Source organism: Mus caroli, unplaced genomic scaffold (assembly GCF_978045245.1).
Source record: "Mus caroli unplaced genomic scaffold, Mus_caroli_1 scaffold_17, whole genome shotgun sequence".
NCBI lineage: Eukaryota > Metazoa > Chordata > Mammalia > Rodentia > Muridae > Mus > Mus caroli.
The window spans coordinates 41,901,171-41,921,578 of NW_028227272.1; the positions used below are offsets into that span (position 1 = coordinate 41,901,171).

The 20,408-nt window shown below is 40.7% G+C and overlaps 1 protein-coding gene across 2 annotated transcripts; it reads left to right on the plus strand.

Moving 5' to 3' along the window:
• Positions 1-771: 771 nt before the first annotated feature.
• Positions 772-19,845, plus strand: LOC110311781 (cell surface glycoprotein CD200 receptor 3). 2 transcript variants are annotated; one of them, XM_021185309.2, is made up of 6 exons: positions 772-835; positions 5,184-5,294; positions 7,103-7,420; positions 7,824-8,045; positions 11,466-11,571; positions 19,827-19,845. In XM_021185309.2, the coding sequence occupies exons 1-6, from the start codon at positions 772-774 to the stop codon at positions 19,843-19,845; spliced, it is 840 nt and encodes a 279-aa protein (XP_021040968.1). The 2 variants fall into 2 exon arrangements, with proteins under 2 accessions (XP_021040968.1, XP_021040972.1); XM_021185313.2 differs by lacking the exon at positions 7,824-8,045.
• Positions 19,846-20,408: the final 563 nt, after the last annotated feature.

Consider the following 20,408-nt stretch of genomic DNA (forward strand, 5'->3'; position numbering starts at 1 on the left):
CTGGTAATCTCTGGAATTAGTTTTTATAGTTGTCTCTGGTTAGAGCGTGTTCCTCTCATGATTCTGTTAGCCTCTATCAGCAGACCTGGAAGACTAGCTCTCTCCTGAGTTTCAGTTGTTAGAGCACTCTCTGCAGGCAAGCTCTCCTCTTGCAGGGAAGGTGGACAGATATCTGGCATTTGGACCTGCCTCCTGGCAGAAGATGAAGGCCTGAAACACGGCTTGTCCCAGAATCTGTGTAGCTTCTGTAGTCAACAATCTCACCTGTGCAGACTAGTCTTGGCAGGATCCGGGAACCAAGATGTCTCCACCAGATGCTGTGGCAAAGCCCTCCAGGTCGGGCCAGACACCTCTCCTCTGGCAGGGAAGGAGCCCAGATGTCTGGAGCCCGAAAAGTGGTCTGCCCCAGAAGCTCTGTGGCTTCTGCCTGTCCCAGAAGCTGTTAGCTTCTGCAGTCCACACTCTCTCCTGTGCAGACTAGTATAGGCAGAATCCCAGAACCCGTATCTTAATGTCTTAATACTGTGAGAAAATGAATGAGTTTTGTTTTGACTTCTTTCTTTATCATTCAGCAAACATCACTGCCTTTTTCTCCTGTGCAGGCTTAGTCAGCCAACTGAAGGCAGACTGGAGATGAAGATAAAGATAGAGGAATGAGGAAGAAAAGTCACTCCTAAGTCGGGGAGCTGAGCATAAACAAAGTTGACCAAGTTGGAGTCACTGAGTCCACTCAGAGGGTTACGATTTGTGCTTAACCTTACTCCACTCCAGATGCATGCTTTGGGGAGGACTCTGGCTTTGATGTTACTCATCTTCATCAATATTTTGGTGCCTGGTAAGTTTAACATTCTAGAATGTTAGGAAATGATATTTTCTTTGAGGTTAACTTTGGACTATGATAATCCTCCTGCCTCAGCTTCCTGATTCCTGTACTTCCAGGCATATAACTTGGTTTCAGGCTAATAGGACCACTTTAACACTCTACCATTTACTTTTAAACTGATTATTCTTGATAAACAGGTTTTCTACAAATATTCTACTAAAGAGATTATTCTATTAAGCATTATCATGAATTTGAAGATTAGAGACTGCCTGAAAAAGAAATGTTTTACTAGATTTCTTCCTTGCTTTATCTTTACAGTTGACTTGTATTGAGAGAGAGAGAGAGAGAGAGAGAGAGAGAGAGAGAGAGAGAGAGAGAGAGAGAGAGAGAGAGAGAGAGAGAATATCATCTGGATCTATGGTAAAGTGGAGGCACGGAGTTTAGCTAGGAGGGAGCAGTCCTGCACTGAAAGGGAAAGGGGGATACCATGGTCTGGATGCAGGCCGGTTTGTGCATTGGTGCCACAGACTATGGAGTCTTTCTTAAAGCATTTGAAGTAAAAGTGTTGGCAGTTACTAGTGGGAGGAGGGGGAGGCACAGCCTGAAATACCCCTGATAAGGACAGGGCAGTGGAGCCCACCAGCTACAGTGCTAGAGCTTCTGCCTTAGCTCTTTTTCTCCAGAACCATAGTTCCTAAGCAGACTTACAAATGTAAAAGGAAATTGATTTTTCTTCAAATATAAAAATACCAGTTATGTCTTTCTACTTCAAGATGTATAATAAGATAAAGAATCTGAGATCAAGTACACCATTAATAACCCATTTTCATCAATTAAGAAAGCAGGGAGGTGTTACATGAAATTAATTTAACTTGCTTTAAAATTTTTCATTGTATGTATGTATGTATGTATGTATGTATGTATGTATGCATTTACTGATCTCCTTAAGGAATCAACTTTAGTTTTGTTTATTTTCTCTGTTCTTTTGTGTTCACTGATTTTGGCCCTGAATTTTTTGCTGTTGCTGCTGCTGCTGCTGCTGCTGCTGCTCCTCCTCCTCTTCTTCTTCTTCCTCCTCCTCCTCCTCCTCCTCCTCCTCCTCCTCCTCCTCCTCCTCCTCCTCCTTCTTCTTCTTCTTCTTCTTCTTCTTCTTCTTCTTCTTCTTCTTCTTCTTCTTCTTCTTCTTCCTCTTCCTCTTCTTCCTCTTCTTCCTCTTCTCCTCCTCCTCCTCCTTTTCTAATTTCTTGAAATTGGAATTTAAATGATTGATTTTAGATAAATTTTATTCTCTCATACAAGCAACCAAGTCTAAAACTTTTCCTGTAAGCACTGCTTTTCCATATTCTACAAGTTTTGATAATTTCTGTTTTTACTTAGTTTAAAATATTTTTAAAAATTTCCTTAAGATTCATTTTTCACTAGATTTTTATTTAAAAATTATGACATCATCTCCAGATCCTTGTGGGGACCATTGATTATTACTGATTTCTAGTTCATTTCCAGTGTAGTCAAGGAGCAGGCATGGTACAATTACATCATTTAAAATGTGTTACTATTTTGGACCAGGGATATAGATCAGTGGTTAGCAGTAGTTTAGAGCACTGGCTACTCTTTCAGAGGACTTGTGTTTGAATTCCAGCATCCACATGGTAGCTCACAATTATTTGTAACTTAATTTCCAGGAGATCTAATGTCTTATTGGGAATTCTGGGGGCAGCAGGCATGTAAGTGATGCTCATAGATACATATAGGTGATATACCCATATACATAAAATAAATGTTAATAAATTGCAATATGTGTCTTATGGCTCAGGATATATTCTATCTTCATGAAAGCTACATTCGAGCTTGGAAAAAAATGTATTCCTCTACTTACTATAGGAAGTCAATTATGGAGGTATAAATTATACTGAGCTGGTGACAGTGGTTATGTTCAGCTTTGCCTTGCATGATTTTGTAACTATTGTTGGTTTCTCCCTTTCTGAAAGAGGGATGTTAAAAATCTCTGAACTACAGAGTGTATTTATTTAACCATTTCTTCCAGAAGTTTGAAACAGGTTTTGCTTTTTCATCTAGACTCTCTGTTGTTAGGTACTCACAAGCTAAGAATTGGAGTTTGTTTTTCTGAGGAGAATTGTTGCTACATTTTTATATAATGCCCATTTTTTTTACCATTAATATCTTTTCTTGATTTCAAATTTTATTTATCTAAAATTGATACAGTTATCCCCCTTCTGTTCACTGTTAGCATAGATCTTGAAATTCATCTTTCTTCACACTCAAACCTCTGAGAATGGAAGAGGAATGGTTTCCTCAAATTTTCAAGGAGAGTGAAAAATAATGTGGAATCCTGTGGTAAAAGCATATCCCCTAAAGTAACAGAGGCCATGACTTCATTGAGATTAAGTAGGTTATAACTGCAAAGATCAACAAAAACTAAGATAATGCTCAAATGCATAGACTAGGGCAATTTTAATTTTAAAGTATTCTACAGAAGTCAAGAGAAGTAATTGCCAGCAGAAAACTGGAGCTATGGAACTAGAAAGTCAAAGTACCCATGGTTTATCATTTCAATTTCTCCTTTGATTTCTGCTTTATTCTTTTTTCCCTTGTTATAAAGTAGAAAAAATAAAGGAAGAAGAGAGATAATGGTTGGATCATTTTTTTTTTATTGTGAGCTTAAATTTATTGGAAAAAAAAAAGAACAACACTACATGGTCTAGGTAAGATGCCAATCACATGATCAAACAAAATTAATTAGAGTGTGGTATTTGGAGAATAAAATCAGCTCATGTGAGGATGCCCACACTGACTAAGGCCATGCCTGGAGAAATGGTTATGATGTGGTGAAAGGGAAGGAGTCCCTTGTTACATGTAATTTTATTTTATTTTAATTTTGATTCTTTTCTTATTAGATATTTTCTTTATTTACATTTCAAATGCTATCCCGAAACTTCCCTATACCCTGCCCCTGCCCTGCTTCCATACTCACCCACTCCCACTTCTTGGCCCTGGCGTTCCCCTGTACTGGGGCATATAAAGTTAGCAAGACCAAGGGCCTCTCTTCCCAATGATGGCTGACTAGGCCATCTTCTGCTGCATATGCAGCTAGAGACATGAGCTCTGGGGGTACCGGTTAGTTCATATTGTTCCACCTATAGGGTTGCAGACCCCTTCAGCTCCTTGGGTACTTTCTCTAGCTTCTCCATTGGGGGCCCTGTGTTCCATCTTATAGATGATTGTGAGCATCCTCTTCTGTATTTGCCAGGCACTTGCATAGCCTCATACGAGAGAGCTATATCAGGGTCCCTTCAGCAAAATCTTGCTGGCATATGTAATAGTGTCTGGGTTTGGTGGCTGATTATGGGATAGATCCCCAAGTGGGGTAGTCTCTGGATAGTCCATCTTTTCATCTTAGTTCCAAACTTTGTCTCTGTTACATGTAATTTTAAATCTCCACGCTATTGCCTTCCCGGGCTGCACTTTCAGCTCAGCTCTGAGAACTTGCTGTTGCTGGTCCCAGTCCTGACATAGCTCCACCAAGGGCTAGCTGCTGTCCTAACCCGGAACTTTGTTCCTTCAACCTATTGTGGCTAACTCCACCAAGCCGCCCTGGTCTCACTCAGCTCTGCCAATTGCCAGCTGATGCTATTCCCATGAATATCGGAAGCTGCAATTGCTCTACACCAGCCAACCACCTCCAGATGGAAAACACCAGACTGCCGTAATATTTTAAAACCAGCCAGATAGCACAACTGCTGGGTGCAGAATCTATAGCCCTAAACTCGTCAGCTATCCTATGTTAGAATTCCACCCATGGCAGAGGCCGCCATCCATTCTAGTTCCCTCTAGGCCTTACATTGTTAGTGCTCCTCCCTCCAAAGCCTGGCAGAAAAAACAAAAACAAAAACAAAAACAAAACAAAACAAAACCAAAAACAAAACCTCCTCCTCCCCTCACTTTTTGCTCTTCTACTTGGGTCCGGGAAATTTCACCTTCTTTCTCTCAGCAAGCAATTGGCTTCTGCTGTCTTTATTGACATAAGCAGGAAACAATTAAGCAACCAGATTTTAGTATCAGCTCCTCCCCCTACAGTCCCTTGTAAAATAGTATTTGTTAAATGAGTTATCTTATAAATTGGAAACGCTATACCCTATAAATGTGAATTTCAAGATGTTAATGTACTTTCATCCTCAGATGTCATAACATTTAGTGATGTCTTATAATTAGTTTTAAATTGTTTTAATTTAGTTGCGGTTAACTGATTATCTATTGTGTTGAATAAGACTTTGTTCAGAAAGAAGGCTTTTACTCTATATGAAAATATAAAATAGATCTTCTCTTTTAAAATATTTTCTAGAGTCAAGTTGTTCAAATAAAGGACAGGAGGAGATCCCACCGGATGATTCATTTCCTTTTTCAGATGATAATATCTTCCCTGATGGAGTGGACGTCACCATGGAGATGGAGAGTGAGTCTAGGTTAGAGAAGTAGCTAATACACTGGCTGCCGCATTCCAGCCTCATGCTTAATGGAAGCACTCAGTAGTCCACGGGCTTTGTTGTGACAGGTCCTGAACAGTCAGTCTGCTTAGTGGTTTCTCAATCAAGGCAATCCTCGCCTGCCTCTAAGCCTTGGTCAACTTGAAGTCATGGAAAGATCACGGGTATCTTAGTCACTGTTCTACTGTTGTAAAGGGACACAATGACCAGGGCAATTTTTATAAAAGAAAGCTATTTAATTGAGGGCTGACTTACAGTTTCAGAAGCTTAGCCCATTACATCAGTGTCGGGAAATGGTGGCACTCACATGATCTTTTGAAACCTCAAAGCCCAACCCTGGTGACACACTTGCTTTGACCAGGCCACACTCATTCCAAGAAAGCCATACCTTCTAATTCTTTTTATCTCTTCAGACGGTTCCACTCCCTTGTGATTTAGCATTCAACTATAGGTACCTATGGGACCCATTCACATTACAACCACCACAGTGGGTTTAATTTCCTTTATGGTCTGTGTTAAAGTACCAGCTTATTCTTTCTTTATCTGCTTACATGGTCTTTATTTGGCCATAAAATGTGTGGCCAAAGGAGGTAAGCAATACAACAAGAAAAGAGAGCGATTGTAGGAAAGCCAAGACTTACTCACACAATATGCTCCTTCATAGTATAACTGTTTCTGATTATGTTAAAGTGAGGTCATTCTGACACCTATATTTGTCACAGATGAGATGTTTTGATTGAATAAACACCCTTCAGTAAACCCTTACCAGTCAGTGACTTTTGCCAATGTACAGGAGGCATGAGGATCTAAGTTGGAAAATCTTGTAGATTCTGGAGTATAAATTTAAACTGTTTATAAAGAGTACAATGGCCAATCTGTGTATTTAATTCTGATTGAATACAGAGACAAAATCTATGGGCAACACGCAAATAGCTGAACTGTCTGAGTTTATACCTATCTAATAGGAAGGAAAGAAATGTTATGAAATTTTCATGGTTTTGCAACTATTTATACTTTTTCACTAGAAGTAAATATTTCTAACCATCTTCTATTTCTACTGATTATTATTTGGAAGTAAATATTTCTAAGCATCTTTCTACTGATTTTTTTTTCATGAGATGATCTGGTTGGGGAAGCTATTAATAATCTCTTAAATTGAATTTATCTTACTTACTTAGTAATCCAAAAATAAAAATAAACATGCAAATTCCTAACTAGTTTAATGAATGTCGAGAGTTATTTTTAATGACAGTGTAGTATATTTTCTACTCTAATGCTAATCTAAATCCTTAGAAGGAAACTTACTGATTATATTAGTACTTGTCAAAACTTAAGCAGAGACATGACTGAGTATACTAGTTTGCTTCCCAAGAAACACAAATTGTATGATGACACCAATATTGTCCACCACCCAAAAATTAGATTTAGAATATTATTTTTGTAATTTAATGTAATCATATTGTTTTCATATCTGACTTTCTCCCTCTTAGCAGAAACACTACGAAGCAATTGTCTGTCCCTAGATAACAAAACTCCTGTGTTAACTACAAATACTTTAAAACACACATTGTTTCACCAGAAATGTGTATCAGAGGATACAATCAGTATATGAATTTGCTTAAAAATAATGCATATTTTGTGAATTTTAATTTTTGGAGCATACACAAAAAATATTGTAATACAACTTAATGTAATCTACTGTAGGTAAGTTGAACATACCAAATCCTTTATTAAACTCTCTCTCTCTTTGCCTGTCTGTCTCTGTGTGTGTGTCCAGTTAGCACTCCAGTGTCTGTACAGATAGGTATCAAGGCTCAGCTTTTCTGTCCCCCTAGTCCATCAAAAGAAGTGACACTTAGAATATGGGAAATAACCCCCAGAGGCTGGCCTTCCTGCAGACTACCCTACAGAGCAGAGTTGCAGCAGATCAGTGAAAAAATCTGTACTGACAGAGGGACCACTTGGGCCCCCCCACATCACAAGAGTTCTGACCTTCAGATCAAATCAATGGCCCTCAAGCATGATGGGCATTACTCATGTCGGATAGAAACAACAGATGGGATTTTCCAAGAGAGACATAGCATCCAAGTGCCAGGTAAGTCACATACTGTATTATTTAGGTCACCAGATGTTTTTCTTCTGTTTATTTATTTATTTATTTATTTACACTCTGAATTTTATTCCTCACCTCGTCCACTATCTGACTGTTCCACATCCCATAACCTCCTCCCCAACCTCCTGTCTCCACGAGGATGTCCCCACCTCCCACCCCCAGACAACCAGACCTCTAAACTCCCTGGGGCCTCCAGGCTCTTGAGGGTGAGGTGCATCATCTCTGACTGAACCCAGACCTGGAAGTTCTCTGCTGTATATGTGTTGGGGACCTCATATCAGCTGGTGTATGCTACCTGGTTGAGGCAATCAGATTTTAGATAGGAACAAATGCCTTTGAAGTTTTATGATGAGACTGAATCTTTCTGAAGTAACCCTCTTTCCAGGGAAAAATAGAACTGTAGTTTGTGAGGCAATTGCAGGCAAGCCTGCTGTGCAGATCTTTTGGACTCCAGATGAGGACTGTGTCACTAAGAGTAAATCACACAGCAATGACACCATGATTGTCAGGAGCACGTGTCACTGGGAGAAAAACAATGGCCACGGTGTGTTCTGCTTTATCTCCCATTTGACTGACAACTGGATTCTCTCCATGGAACAGAATCAAGGTAAGTATCCTGCCCCATTTTTAAAAAGAAGAAATAATATATATTTAACTTATTCTTCTATGAAAGATAAATATTTGATTTTCTGTCTGTCTGTTTGTGACAAATGTGGCCAAAAGCCACTAAGGGGAGGAAAGAGGAAAGAACAATATCTTGAAGCAGAAACCATGGAAGAATGCAGTTTGTTAGCTCCTCAGACCCATGCTAAGCCATCTGTCCATCTGTCTGTCTATGTATGTATGTATGTATGTATGTATGTATGTATGTATGTATTATTATTATTATTATTATTATCTTTATCTATCTATCTATCTATCTATCTATCTATCATCTATCTTTCTATCTATCTATCATTCTTACCTGCCCAAGGAATAGTCCCACCCACAGTGTACTGGCCTCTCAGGTTTCTCTAAGTTTTGTTGAGTTGACAATGAAAACTAAATAGGACAACAGACCCAGTTCAGACACTTCTAATGGTTTTCATTTGTCATTTGCATTTCTTATCTATATATGCATCTATCTACATATAGCTATAAGTGTTTCATAATCCATATTGTCTTAATCCGGGATGTTTCCATAATCCATGTATCAGTTCCAGTGATTTGCTAGGATGGTTCACAGAACTGAGGAAGGCACCATGCTTAGTCTTACTATACTGGCTTATTATGAAGACTGAAACACAGAGATAGAAAAGTTGAAGAGACTCATAGGGCCCTCTATGGAAGAAGGAGAACATAGCTTCATGGCATTGCGAGGATTTTTGTGCTCTTGGCTCCTTGATGTTATTCCTATACAGAAGCTCCTCAAACTGTAATGTTTAGGATTTATATTAATACATAGTCATGAGGGTTAATTGATCATTTGTTATAACTCAATCTGAAGCCATTCTTCCTTTACAAGAGGTTTAATGGTGGTGATGGTGGTAGAATCTGGCTCCAAGTCCAAACTCTAATTACAGTTTAGTGTTTCTGGTGATAGCCCTGACTGCTTTGAAAGTTTTATCCTAATCCAATCAGAATGGCTAGTATTAAGATAATAAAAGTCAATGGATGTAGGGGGTGGGGAAGCTTTACTCTTGGTTGGACTGCAATTGGTGCAGGTACTGTGGAGATCAGAAAACCGAGTTTTCTGAGGAAACTACTCTTTCCTCAGAAAACCTAGAAATAGTGACCGAAGTCTTCCATTCTCAGGAACATACCAAAGTACTCTGACTACAGAGATAATATTCCCATCTATATTTATAAATGCTCTATACCTAATAGCTAGAACATGGACACAGTCCAGATGGCTATCTACTTGAATGAATAGTGCCTGCGTGTGCACTAATGGCCTGGCCAATGTAGAGGCTGTTAATTGCTTCTGATTGGATTTAAGGCCAAGGAGACAATAGGTGCTTGGTATTTTAAGTGTTCCCAGGAACCCATGGATGGAGGGCTCACGGCCTATTTATTATTCTGCATAAAGGACACAGAATAAAGCTACTCTCTCAATTTGGATCACTCTACCTCAATTTATGACCCTCATATCTCTTCAGAGAAGTCTCTTTTTTTTTTCAGTGAAGAATGGTTAAAGCAGAAACTCTCAACTTGTCAAGGAAAAAAAACCAGAAAGATTGTAAAATTCAACAATCAGGGAATATCATAGAAAAACAGCTTCTGGCTGTGACAGGGTCTGAGCTTATAAGCTGACAGCAATGTAGTTTTCTGTACAGTACCCACACTAGACCAGAGCAGTCTATACTCTAACACAGAATAGAAAGGGACTCAGGAGTCCCTACCATGCTAACTGAGGAACTATGGACAGTTAATGGTTTCTTGAGGAGAGAGAGTCAGCTATCTCTGAGAGGATTACTTCTGGTAGGCTCCAACCTAGGAGTATATGGACAACTTAACTGAATCCAGTGGGCTGTTTAAAAAAAAAAAGACACAAAGTTTGTGAAGTAACAAAGTGAGGTATGGATCTGACAGGAGTTATAGGGGTTAGACATTAATACGATCACAATACTTTATATGAAATGCTCAATTTTTATAAACAAATAAAATGTAATAATGTCTTTCAAAAGACTAAGAATTTCATGAGCTGTACTTCAGACAGAGGACTCAGAGGATCTAAGCTGGATGTGACCCGAAAAACCTCCTCCCTGAGGACTAACTTCCATAGTCACCAAAACTGCTGTGAGCTGCCTAAAGGGGGAGGCAACTGGTAGTACCAACTAGCTGTGAGGCTTATGAACCACAGCAATGACAAGCAAGGCTGGTCCCTAAGCTGTGATGGTGGCAATCATATCTTGGCAGCAACTAATAGCTGTCAAATTATATTTAAGGCCAACTCAAGAGGAGGAAAATCATGGCTGATACTAGAGACCTAGCTAACTACTCCAAGTTAGTGAGGCCATTGATGTTAGAGAGAAAACTACCACTGCCCTTCACCTAACCAGCACAATGCCTAAGTTCTAAGTACCTTTACAGCCACCAATAAGCATGGCTCTTCACCCTTACCAAAGAAGCTTCTACTGGTGATAGAAACCATCACAAAGAGCCACAAATAGACTGCAGAGAACAGTGATCATAGGATATTAGGTCCCATGGATACATCTACAACACAATTTCTACATGTAATGAATGCTCAGGGAACATTGTCGAAGAGGAGGCAGAAATGTTATAAGAGCCAGAGAAGGAAGAAATCTGTGGGAAGATTGTGTCATCTAGAAATGTCAGAGAAACTTCACCCAGGAAACCTCAACAATATGGCTGCCTAAATAAGTCCTGAACAATAAATATGCAAATATGGAAGAGGGAAACCTCACTGGGCTTCACCCTTAGACAAAGAAGTACAGTTAATTAAAGGTTCGGAGGGTGGGAGAAACAGTCTCCCCTCAGGGATGACCTCTAATTGGTTATCCAAATATCAAGGGGTTATCCAATATCAAGTCTGAAATCATGTACATGCAAGCAAATCTGAATGAACACAGCAGATTGTATTTACATATTATGCATAAATAACAATTTAAAAAGAAGAGGCTGGAAGTTTGGGACAGGGCATTAGGAGGCAGGGCCACTTTGGGGAGTTTGGACCAAGGAAAAGGAGTGTATGGAAAGTGTATGGAAATCATGTAATTGGATTTTCATAAGAACAAAATTTGCATGTGAAATTTTCCCTTCTATAACTGGGAAGTATTAATAATACTTAGTGTGCAGTTCTCCACTTCAAAATACTTGCCAATACCTATCAAGCACAAAAGTTAGACTTGATTCCTAAACTTGATCCTGAAATAGTGGTCTGAGCTATATCTGAATTATAATTGATACAATGGATATTCTGTAAACTTCTGGAACTATTTTACATGATTTTAGGGCTGTTTGCCTCTAATTTCTGAACTATTATCAAACTGAGCAGACATTTTACTCTTGCCTGTATTTAAAGGTACAATGAGCATCCTGCCTTCCTTGCTGAGCATTCTCTATGTGAAACTGGCTGTAACTGTTCTCGTCGGAGGATTTGCTTTCTTCCAGTGGAGAAATTATTTCAGGTAGGAACCGAAAAATAAAATGTTAAGACTCATTAGAGAGAAAACATTGTCACAACTTGGCACTCACAGAGGACTGGGAAAATATGTTATGTAGTCCCGTCGTGGGTGTTCCCCCAGCCCTTCTGCTTCAGGCCATTGTGAACAATGGAACCCAGACACAGGTGCCCACAGCTCTGGCACAAGCTTCTGTCTTGCTACAGTTCTGATCCAGGAGGGACTTATCCTGATCCTGTCTTTGAGGATTCAGTGGTAGAAATGATGTTGCTGAAACTTTATTAGTGTTTGTTTCCCAGTTTCCTGAGTTCTGTGGACTTCTGTTCATTCCTGCTTAATTGTACTTTATGCAATTTGTTTTGTTTTGTTTTGTTTTTGTGTATTTCTAGAACATGAATATCCAGATTTCTGGAAGCCCATTAGTCTGATGACACAATACAAGAAAACAGCCATTTGCAATCAACTTTCTCATTGAAATCCAGCTTACCTGTCCCTGCTGTCTTCATGGTTGTTAGAATTCATTCTGCAGTTGGCAGTCGTGCAGTATGACCATATAGGCAAAAGCTTGGTGCTTACCATCAGCTATGCTGTGAATGACCCATCTACTTCCCCACTTCTCAGGCCAAAGAGAAAAATGTCTTAGGAAATGTGAACAGAAGTGCTGGGTAATTTTACTCCACTCAAGTCCCCCAGGAATGGCTTCCATCCACTTCTTCCCAGGATCATTTTATATGATCATGAAAGTTGCATTGCTGCATATGTATTAAAAGATGGCCTAGTCGGCCATCACTGGAAAGAGAGGCCCATTGGACATGCAAACTTTATATGCCCCAGTACAGGGGGACGCGAGGGCCAAAAAGTGGGAGTGGGTGGGTAGGGAAGTGGGGTTGTGGGGGGGGGAGGGTATGGGGAACCTTTGGGATAGCATTGGAAATGTAATTGAGGAAAATACATAATAAAAATAGAAAAGACAGTTGCATTGCCAGGTACCATGACAACAAGCAACACCTTCAAGTCAGTCACTAGCTGGCCTTCTTTCCTTGCTTGCTTGCTACTAAGTAACATGACAGTTGCCCTTTGTATTAATCATTCAATACATGACTAAGATCCATTTTTAAAAATCATACCTCTGTACTTAGTTAAAAGTTGATCCCAGAGAAGGCACTGCCAGTATCATGGGGGTAATACTGAGATCTCCCCTTACTGTGTAAAGTTGTAGTGTCCAAATTCCCTGTGATGTCTGCATTCTACCTTATGGGATGGATGGGTGTGATGAATCACTGAGGGCAAGGGTAAGACACTGGTAAACTGTAACAACTGTAAACCAAGACCTTGTCTTCACTGGATACACCTAGTACACCCATGGAAGGAGTTACAGAGACAAAGTTTGGAGCTGAGACAAAAGGATGGACCATCTAGAGACTGCCACATCTGGGGATCCATCCCATAATCAGCCTCCAAACGCTGACACCATTGCATACATAAGCAAGATTTTGCTGAAAGGACCCTGATATAGCTGTCTCTTGTGAGACTATGCCAGGGCCTAGCAAACACAGAAGTGGATGCTCACAGTCAGCTATTGGATGGATCACAGGGCCCCCAATGGAGGAGCTAGAGAAAGTACCCAAGGAGCTAAAGGGATCTGCAACCCTATAGGTAGAACAACAATATGAACTAACCAGTACTCCCTGGAGCTCATGTCTCTAGCTGCATATGTATCAGAAGATGGCCTAGTTGGCCATCAGGAAAGAGAGGCCCATTGGTCGTGCAAACTTTATATGCCTCAGTACAGGGGAATGCCAGGACCAAGAAGTGGGAGTGGGTGGGTAGGGTAGTGGGGGGGGGAGGGTATGGGGACTTTTGGGATAGCATTGGAAATGTAAATGAGGAAAATACCTAATAAAAATTTTTTAAAAAGAATTATATCTTAGCTAAAGTGGCAAGTGATTGGATTATTTTATTTTTGGTAAACATCCAGGGTGCAAATGAATGCCTTCTACTAGAGGGTACCTGGATGGTAGCCTCAGATGGTAATTAAAATTCATCCCATGTCATACTCTATTGCAGTGGATGGTGCCTGGGAAGTTGATAAAAGTGTGTTGCTCTAAGCTTCTTTTATAGTCTATGGCTCTGATCTCAGAGCAGTTTCTACTCAGCAGGTGACGAGGGAGAGTAGAGGTTGTATGTGGGATACATATGGGTCAGGTCTGGAGGAGTAAACATATCTGCTCAGATTCAACTGACGAAAACTTAGTCATATGATCACACTACCTGGTAGGAAACCTAGACAATGTGCGCTGGTTGACTTAAAGAAAAAGAATGAGGGCTGGCGCATACTTAGCACATCTCTGCACATAATAAAGAGAAGGTACAGTATTAATACAAAGATTAGTGCCTTTTTTAATAGCAGGAAATCACTATATGTCAAGAAGTAAATAAATTAGTAATTGCCACTCAAACCCAGATAAGGTATGATCTCTTTTGCCTCATCTTTCATTGTACTGTTTGATGTTTAAGTACTGATATAAAAAGGAAAGAGATCTAGTAATATAATTCTGTATTAGACATGAAAAAAACTGAGGCAGAGATTGCAAGTTGTTGATTCATTGTCTATCTTCCCTGTTCTTCTTGTGGAAGACAATTCTCTTCATCCCAACTTTCTAGTCACCTTTTTAAAAATAGGCCTCAAAGTTCATTCCATAAAGTGTCTATGGACCCTGTGTACCTACTTCAAACTGTTATTTGACCAATGAGAAGATACATAAAGGGCACTGTGCCAATTTTGCGTTTGTGTGTCTCAAGAGGTCCTGAGTATTTCTACTTTTCCTCTTATGGGAATTTGAAAGGCTGAGCCTGCTGGAGATCATTATAGAACATAGATGATTTATGTCAGTCCAGACTTTCATCTCTCTGTTGAGGCCAGATGAAGGATCCAAATGTCAGCTTTCTCTTAGACACTTGAGCAAACACAATCAAAGATGATCAGACATGAGCCTGTGCTGATCTTAGACAAATGAACAGTCATTGCCATACATTTCCTCTGGTTGGTTATCATGTAGCACATTTGTGGCATTAAGTAGCTCCTACATTGGTCAATAACATATCTCCAATTTTGTAAAGATAGATATAGATAGTAGCTTACATCTATTCAGTTTACCTTGCATCTTCTGACCCTGCCCATTTGCTCTGGCAAATGAGATGTGTGATATTTTTAGGACAACCCTCTAAAGAAAAGGAAGGGTTTTCTTTTGCTTTCTAAGCTATCTGTGGGACTGCAGTACTGATACGGTGCCTTGAGATTCCAGAGCTAACATGAGCCACGAATGACACTGAAGATGGCAGCTCTTAAGTGAAATGAAAAAGAGGAACAATGGAAGGACTTGGGCCTGATGACCATAGAGTTGCCCCACCAGTTGTAGACCATCTATTATCTGTTGTCTTGATGTGATAGACAATAAACTATGTTTTTCACGCCACTGCTGCTTTTTTACTTTGCACATAGCTGGGTTTAATTCTAGTTGAAACCAATACTTACCTGGTCAATTGGAAAGTTTACTCTCATAAAACTTGATTGTGTTCTACTCATGTACATGGTATCAATTATTCCCGTTCTCCCCTTAAAGGTAATGAAAGAGATAGGAATAATGGGTTAGACAGTGACCTCCAGGTCAATATTAGGACAATTGTTGCTTATGTAGGGGTAAGGTGGGCTTTCGATGGGAAAGCATTGAAATATGAGGATGTGAAAAGATGATACTGTAGTTTAATGATCCCTAGATGTTTGCAGTCATGTCTGTGCTGCAGGATTGGGGAGAATAAACAGAACCATGGGCTTCCAGAAAGGATGTGAGTAGGAGGGACAAAGGAATTGAAACCAAACTAGACTCCTTCACTTGTCAAAATGACAAATGTTACTTCTCTACTCATCTCCCACTCCCACTGCCATGGTTTTTTATGTGGTGTTAGAACAAAAGAGTAAACCACTATGCAGCTGCCTTGTCCAAGCTCCCATCTTCCCTTCTCTACACAGATGTGAAATAGTTCCCTCTTTGAACACACATGCACATATCTGCACATATATCTGTATATGTGCACACTCATGTATGTTTCTATATTGTGATGGATCCATGCCAGAACATGTTTATTTCTTTCCATAATACCAGATTTTACTAAATAACATTGGTAGCAGTTTGCCAGGTAGTACCAATTCCCTTGATAACTGACTAAGGCGACCCAATTTATTTTGTTCCAATCTTAACTACTGACTCTCAGACCATACTTTACATATCATACAGAAAATATATCTATTTTCTATATATTTATGCATCTATATGTATTTATCTGTTTTTATCATCTAGCTACTTATCATCTATTATCTACCTATGTAGGTTACAGAATGCGTTTAAAAGGAATAAAAATCTTCAGCAGACTTTAAGAAATTACAAAGAAGTCTAGTTGACAAGCACAAACGAAAACAGATAGGGATGTCAGAAGATTCTTCAGGGAGAGGAAGTGTCCAGTAACTAACCATTGAAAGCCTGTTGGAGATGCTGCTGTGGCTGCTGTAGGATCAAGTAGTAGGGACAGACCCAGCTGCCTGAGTGGAGCAATCTAAGCAAGGTGCAGGTACAGACCAGGGAGGCAGTAGAGGCCAGAGGTCAAGAGAAATGAATGGATGAACTGATGACAATTAGAATGAACCACGTCAGCACTGAGAAACAAGCCAACCTGAAACCCCTGACACAGTCAGAAATTGTCTGCTTGTTGGTCCCTTGACTCACACCCAGGGTGGTCAGATGACAGGTTGGTGAGGCTGCTGTCATCACAGTGTTAGGTGTCCTCCTTATGTGGTCCAGGTGAGGATGTATTAACTTTTCCTCAGTCTGGTCCTTGGACCTGTCTTTCCTGATGTGAGGTTAATATACTTATATGGTCTCAATTGGCTTTGATAAATGTGTTGGGTGGTTCTGCTCTTTCCTTTGGGAATAAGCAGGGTAGTCTGATCACAACACGATAATTACACCCAAAAATCAATATGATCTCCAATGAGGGATATTGGGAGCAAACCACAGTTGAGAACCACTAGATGGTGCTTCGACTTTTTTTTTGAACACCTTGAAGCAAACTAAAATCAGCATAGCTTCAAGCAAAGCAATCCCGCTTTTTCTTAAATTTCCCCTCCATACAACAAGCCTATATCTGGTTAACTCTAGCTTTTCTTGGGAGGTGTTTGGAATAGTTACAAAAAGAGGCAGAGCTAAACTTCTGCTTTAAGGAGAAAAACATCTTTTCAGTTCCTAAATGTGTACTGCTGTTTTCGCTTAACTTTAGTAGAAACATTTTGCTCACCAAATAAACTTCAAGGGGATCGTCACATGTGTGGGAAGGAAGGTCACTACACTGTCTTCATGGTGAAGCCAAGATTAGTACTCATTTCTTCCCTGTCAGTGTCAATGGCTTCAGATAAAATTAGCTTTTCTTTTCTCCACATCCTAGGCCCTCCCACGTCATATCTAGAGGCACACATGGTATTCTAATACTGGCAGGAAGGTACAGATAAATTAGGTCAACTTCCCTTTTTTCTAAAAGAGGAAACCAAGACTCTCAGATTCGGTGGTCATGGGGTGTCACTAAGAAGTCAGAGGCCCTGCTTTACTTCTCCCCAAGAGAAGGGAGCTACTTTCTAAGGCCAAGCCAGACAAGAGGAAGAGTTTGGTCAGCTCTATTTTAGATCACATCTTACTCATGTGGCCCCAAAGCCCCCACCTCCCTCACCTCTCTTGTCTGACTGGCCAAGTTCAAGTGATAGCTCTTTATCTAATTCATGGAAAAGAAGATATTAAGATACTTATACTGATTAGACCTTGTGTAGAGCTGGGCAGAGCTGGACAGAGCTGGGCTTAGGATCTATTCTTTACCAGGCATGAGTCCTTATGAGAGAGAAGCCCTAGAAGATCTGGTATACTGTGAAAAAGACAGAACTAGAGGACAGGCATGAATCCTTGCTGATGAAGGGGAAGACAGTAAAACTGAGTTAAAAGATGCATGAAAATCAGACAGTGGGCAAGGCTGGGGAAGAAAGGCATAGCAAGAAGAGGGGATGGGCTGCGAGGGTCAGGGTAGGGTCTTCATCATGATGATGGAAGCTGTGTTGTTTACTCACATACATCTTTTGTTTCTTTTATTGGCTATTTTCTTTATTTACATTTCAAATGCTTTCTCCTTTCCAGGTCTCCCCTTCGGAAATCCCCCATCCTACCCTTGCCCCCGTTCCCCTGCCTCTATGAGGGTACTTCCCCACCCACACTCCTGCCTTCTTGCCCTGGCATTCCACTACACTGGGGCATCAAACCCCCTCAGTCCCAAGACCCGCTCCTCCCACTAATGTCCAACAAGGCCATCCTCTGCCACCTATGAGGCCTGAGTCATGGGTCCCTCCATGTGTACTCTTTATTTGTTGGTCCACTCCCCAGGAGCTCTGGGACTTCTGGCCAGTTGACACTGTTGCCCCCTACCATGGGGCTTCAAACCCCCTCAGCTCCTTCAGTCCCTTCTCCAACTCCTCCACAAGGGAACCCATGCTCAGCTCAATGGTTGGCTTGGAGCATCTGCCTCTGATTTTGTCAGGCTCTGGAAGAGCCTCTCAAGAGACAGCCATATCAGGCTCCTGTCAGCAAGCACTTCCCAGCATCCTCAATATTGTCTAGGTTTGCAACTGTATATGGGATGGATCCCCAGGTGGAGCAGTCTCTGGATGGCTTTTCCTTTAGTCTCTGTTCCACACTTTATCTCCATATTTCCTCCTGTGAGTATTTTGTTCCCACTTCTAAGAAACACTGAAGCATCCATCCACACTTTGGTCTTCCTCCTTCTTGAGATTCATATGGTCTGTGAATTGAATCTGAGGTATTCTGAACTTTTGGGCTAATATCCACTTCTCAGTGAGTGTATACCATGTGTGTTCTTTTGTGACTGGGTTACCTCACTCAGGATGATATTTTCAAGTTCTATCCATTTGCCTGCAAAGTTCATGAAGTCATTGTTTTTAATAGCTGAGTAGTACGCCATTGTGTAAATGTGTAACAGAAGACACTTATTAAGAATACCAACAAGATTTGGCAGATTCAGCTAATCTTAATTTATTTATAAAGTTCTCTGAACAGAATGTCAAAACCTCTTACTGATTCATCCAATGGTGATTTGCAGATCAAATGAGGAACCAACAACATTGGCTCCTACATAGTGAAGAACCAAAACAGGTTTGTGAGAGGGAGTGGGTCTGATGGTTGAGGCTGATAGAGAGGGAGGGACTTTCTCTCTCAGCTGATGGCTTCAGTATTGATCAAGTACTTCTCCCACCATGAAATAGGAATACAATTCTTACTATTAGGCCAGCTGAAGAGAAGGTTTTGAAGACTGTCTTTATCTGGTTATTAATATTCCTCCAAAGGATGCTACGGAAATGCAGAATTTTTCAGCCCAGTCTATCAGCTTCTAAAGGGTTCTCATGTGTCCACAAGCACACAGGAAAACATTCATTTCATTGCTTTCTTCCTTATCTCATGTCTCCCCCCTCCTCCTTCTCTTCTTCCTCCTCCTCTTCCCCCTGTGTAAGACTCAGAGCTCAATCATAGATAAACACAGACAGGATCCCTCCTCCTCCTCTTCTGCCTCCTCTTCCTCCTCCTCCTCTTCTTCCTGTGTAAGACTCAGAGTTCACATACAGATAAACACAGACAGGATCTCCCCTCCTCCTCTTACTCCTCCTCCTTTTTCTCCTCCTCCTCTTCCTCTTGCTATGTAAGACTCAGCCCACACACAGATAAACACAGACAGGATCCCATTCTTAGTATATCTTTCCACTCCAAAGCTCCAGAGACTTAGTCATCATGAAAGAGAGAAGAAGCAAGCATTGAGCATGGCAGAGGGAAGCTCTGGGGTGAAAGGAGGGTATCTACAACTCTGATCAGGTGAAGAGAGAGAGCATTCACAGTCTCATACACACACACAGCAAACAGAACACAATACATCAAAGCAGAATGAATAGTGAAGTCAACTAAATATTAGGGCTTCTAGGGAAAGATAAAACAAAGCACGTTTCCAATTGCTGGAATGATTCGCCTGTCAGTAAGAACAGGATCCTGAACTGGAGCCAGAGTTATATGAGAAAGACTGGTCCTATAATGTTGCCTGTGCCATTGCGTTAACATGATGTAAAAGCTTGAGTACATCACACTTTCTAGTTTCTCTTCTGAAAACAGAGTGCCAGAAGGCTCCTGAGGAGAGTGGTCTGTGGTTAAGATGAGATTTACCACCATCTGAAAGACATATTGTCTACCGCGCAGCATCCTGAGGTTCCGAGAAGCAGCCACAGAACCTACTAGGAAGGCAAATCTGATGTGGTTGTCAGTCCCTTCAATGGACCTGAGTACTTCTATAAACCCGAGTGAGGTTGTGCTGGACCCAGGAGCCAGGCTAGGTCATATATTTTGATTTTTGCTGCAAGACCTCATGGTTTATTTACAAATCCTAAATTCTTTCACTTCCAGTTTTAAAACTTTTGGCCCAAGCATTCTATCCATAGCATAACACCTTTAAAGAAACTCTCCCACAGAAACTGCTGGTTCCATGGAATGGAAAATTGCAACATGGTTTACAAGACAGTGCAAACCAATCATCATTCCAAGATATGAGCTTCAGAAAGTTACAGGAACTGTCTTGGGACTAGGAAGAAGGATTAAACAGTTCCCAGTCCAGCAAGAAGCATCTGTCTTCTGTCATTTTCTCCACGTAACATAAAATGTGCAGTGGAAGGCAGTCATGCCAACAGGGGTGAGGAAGGT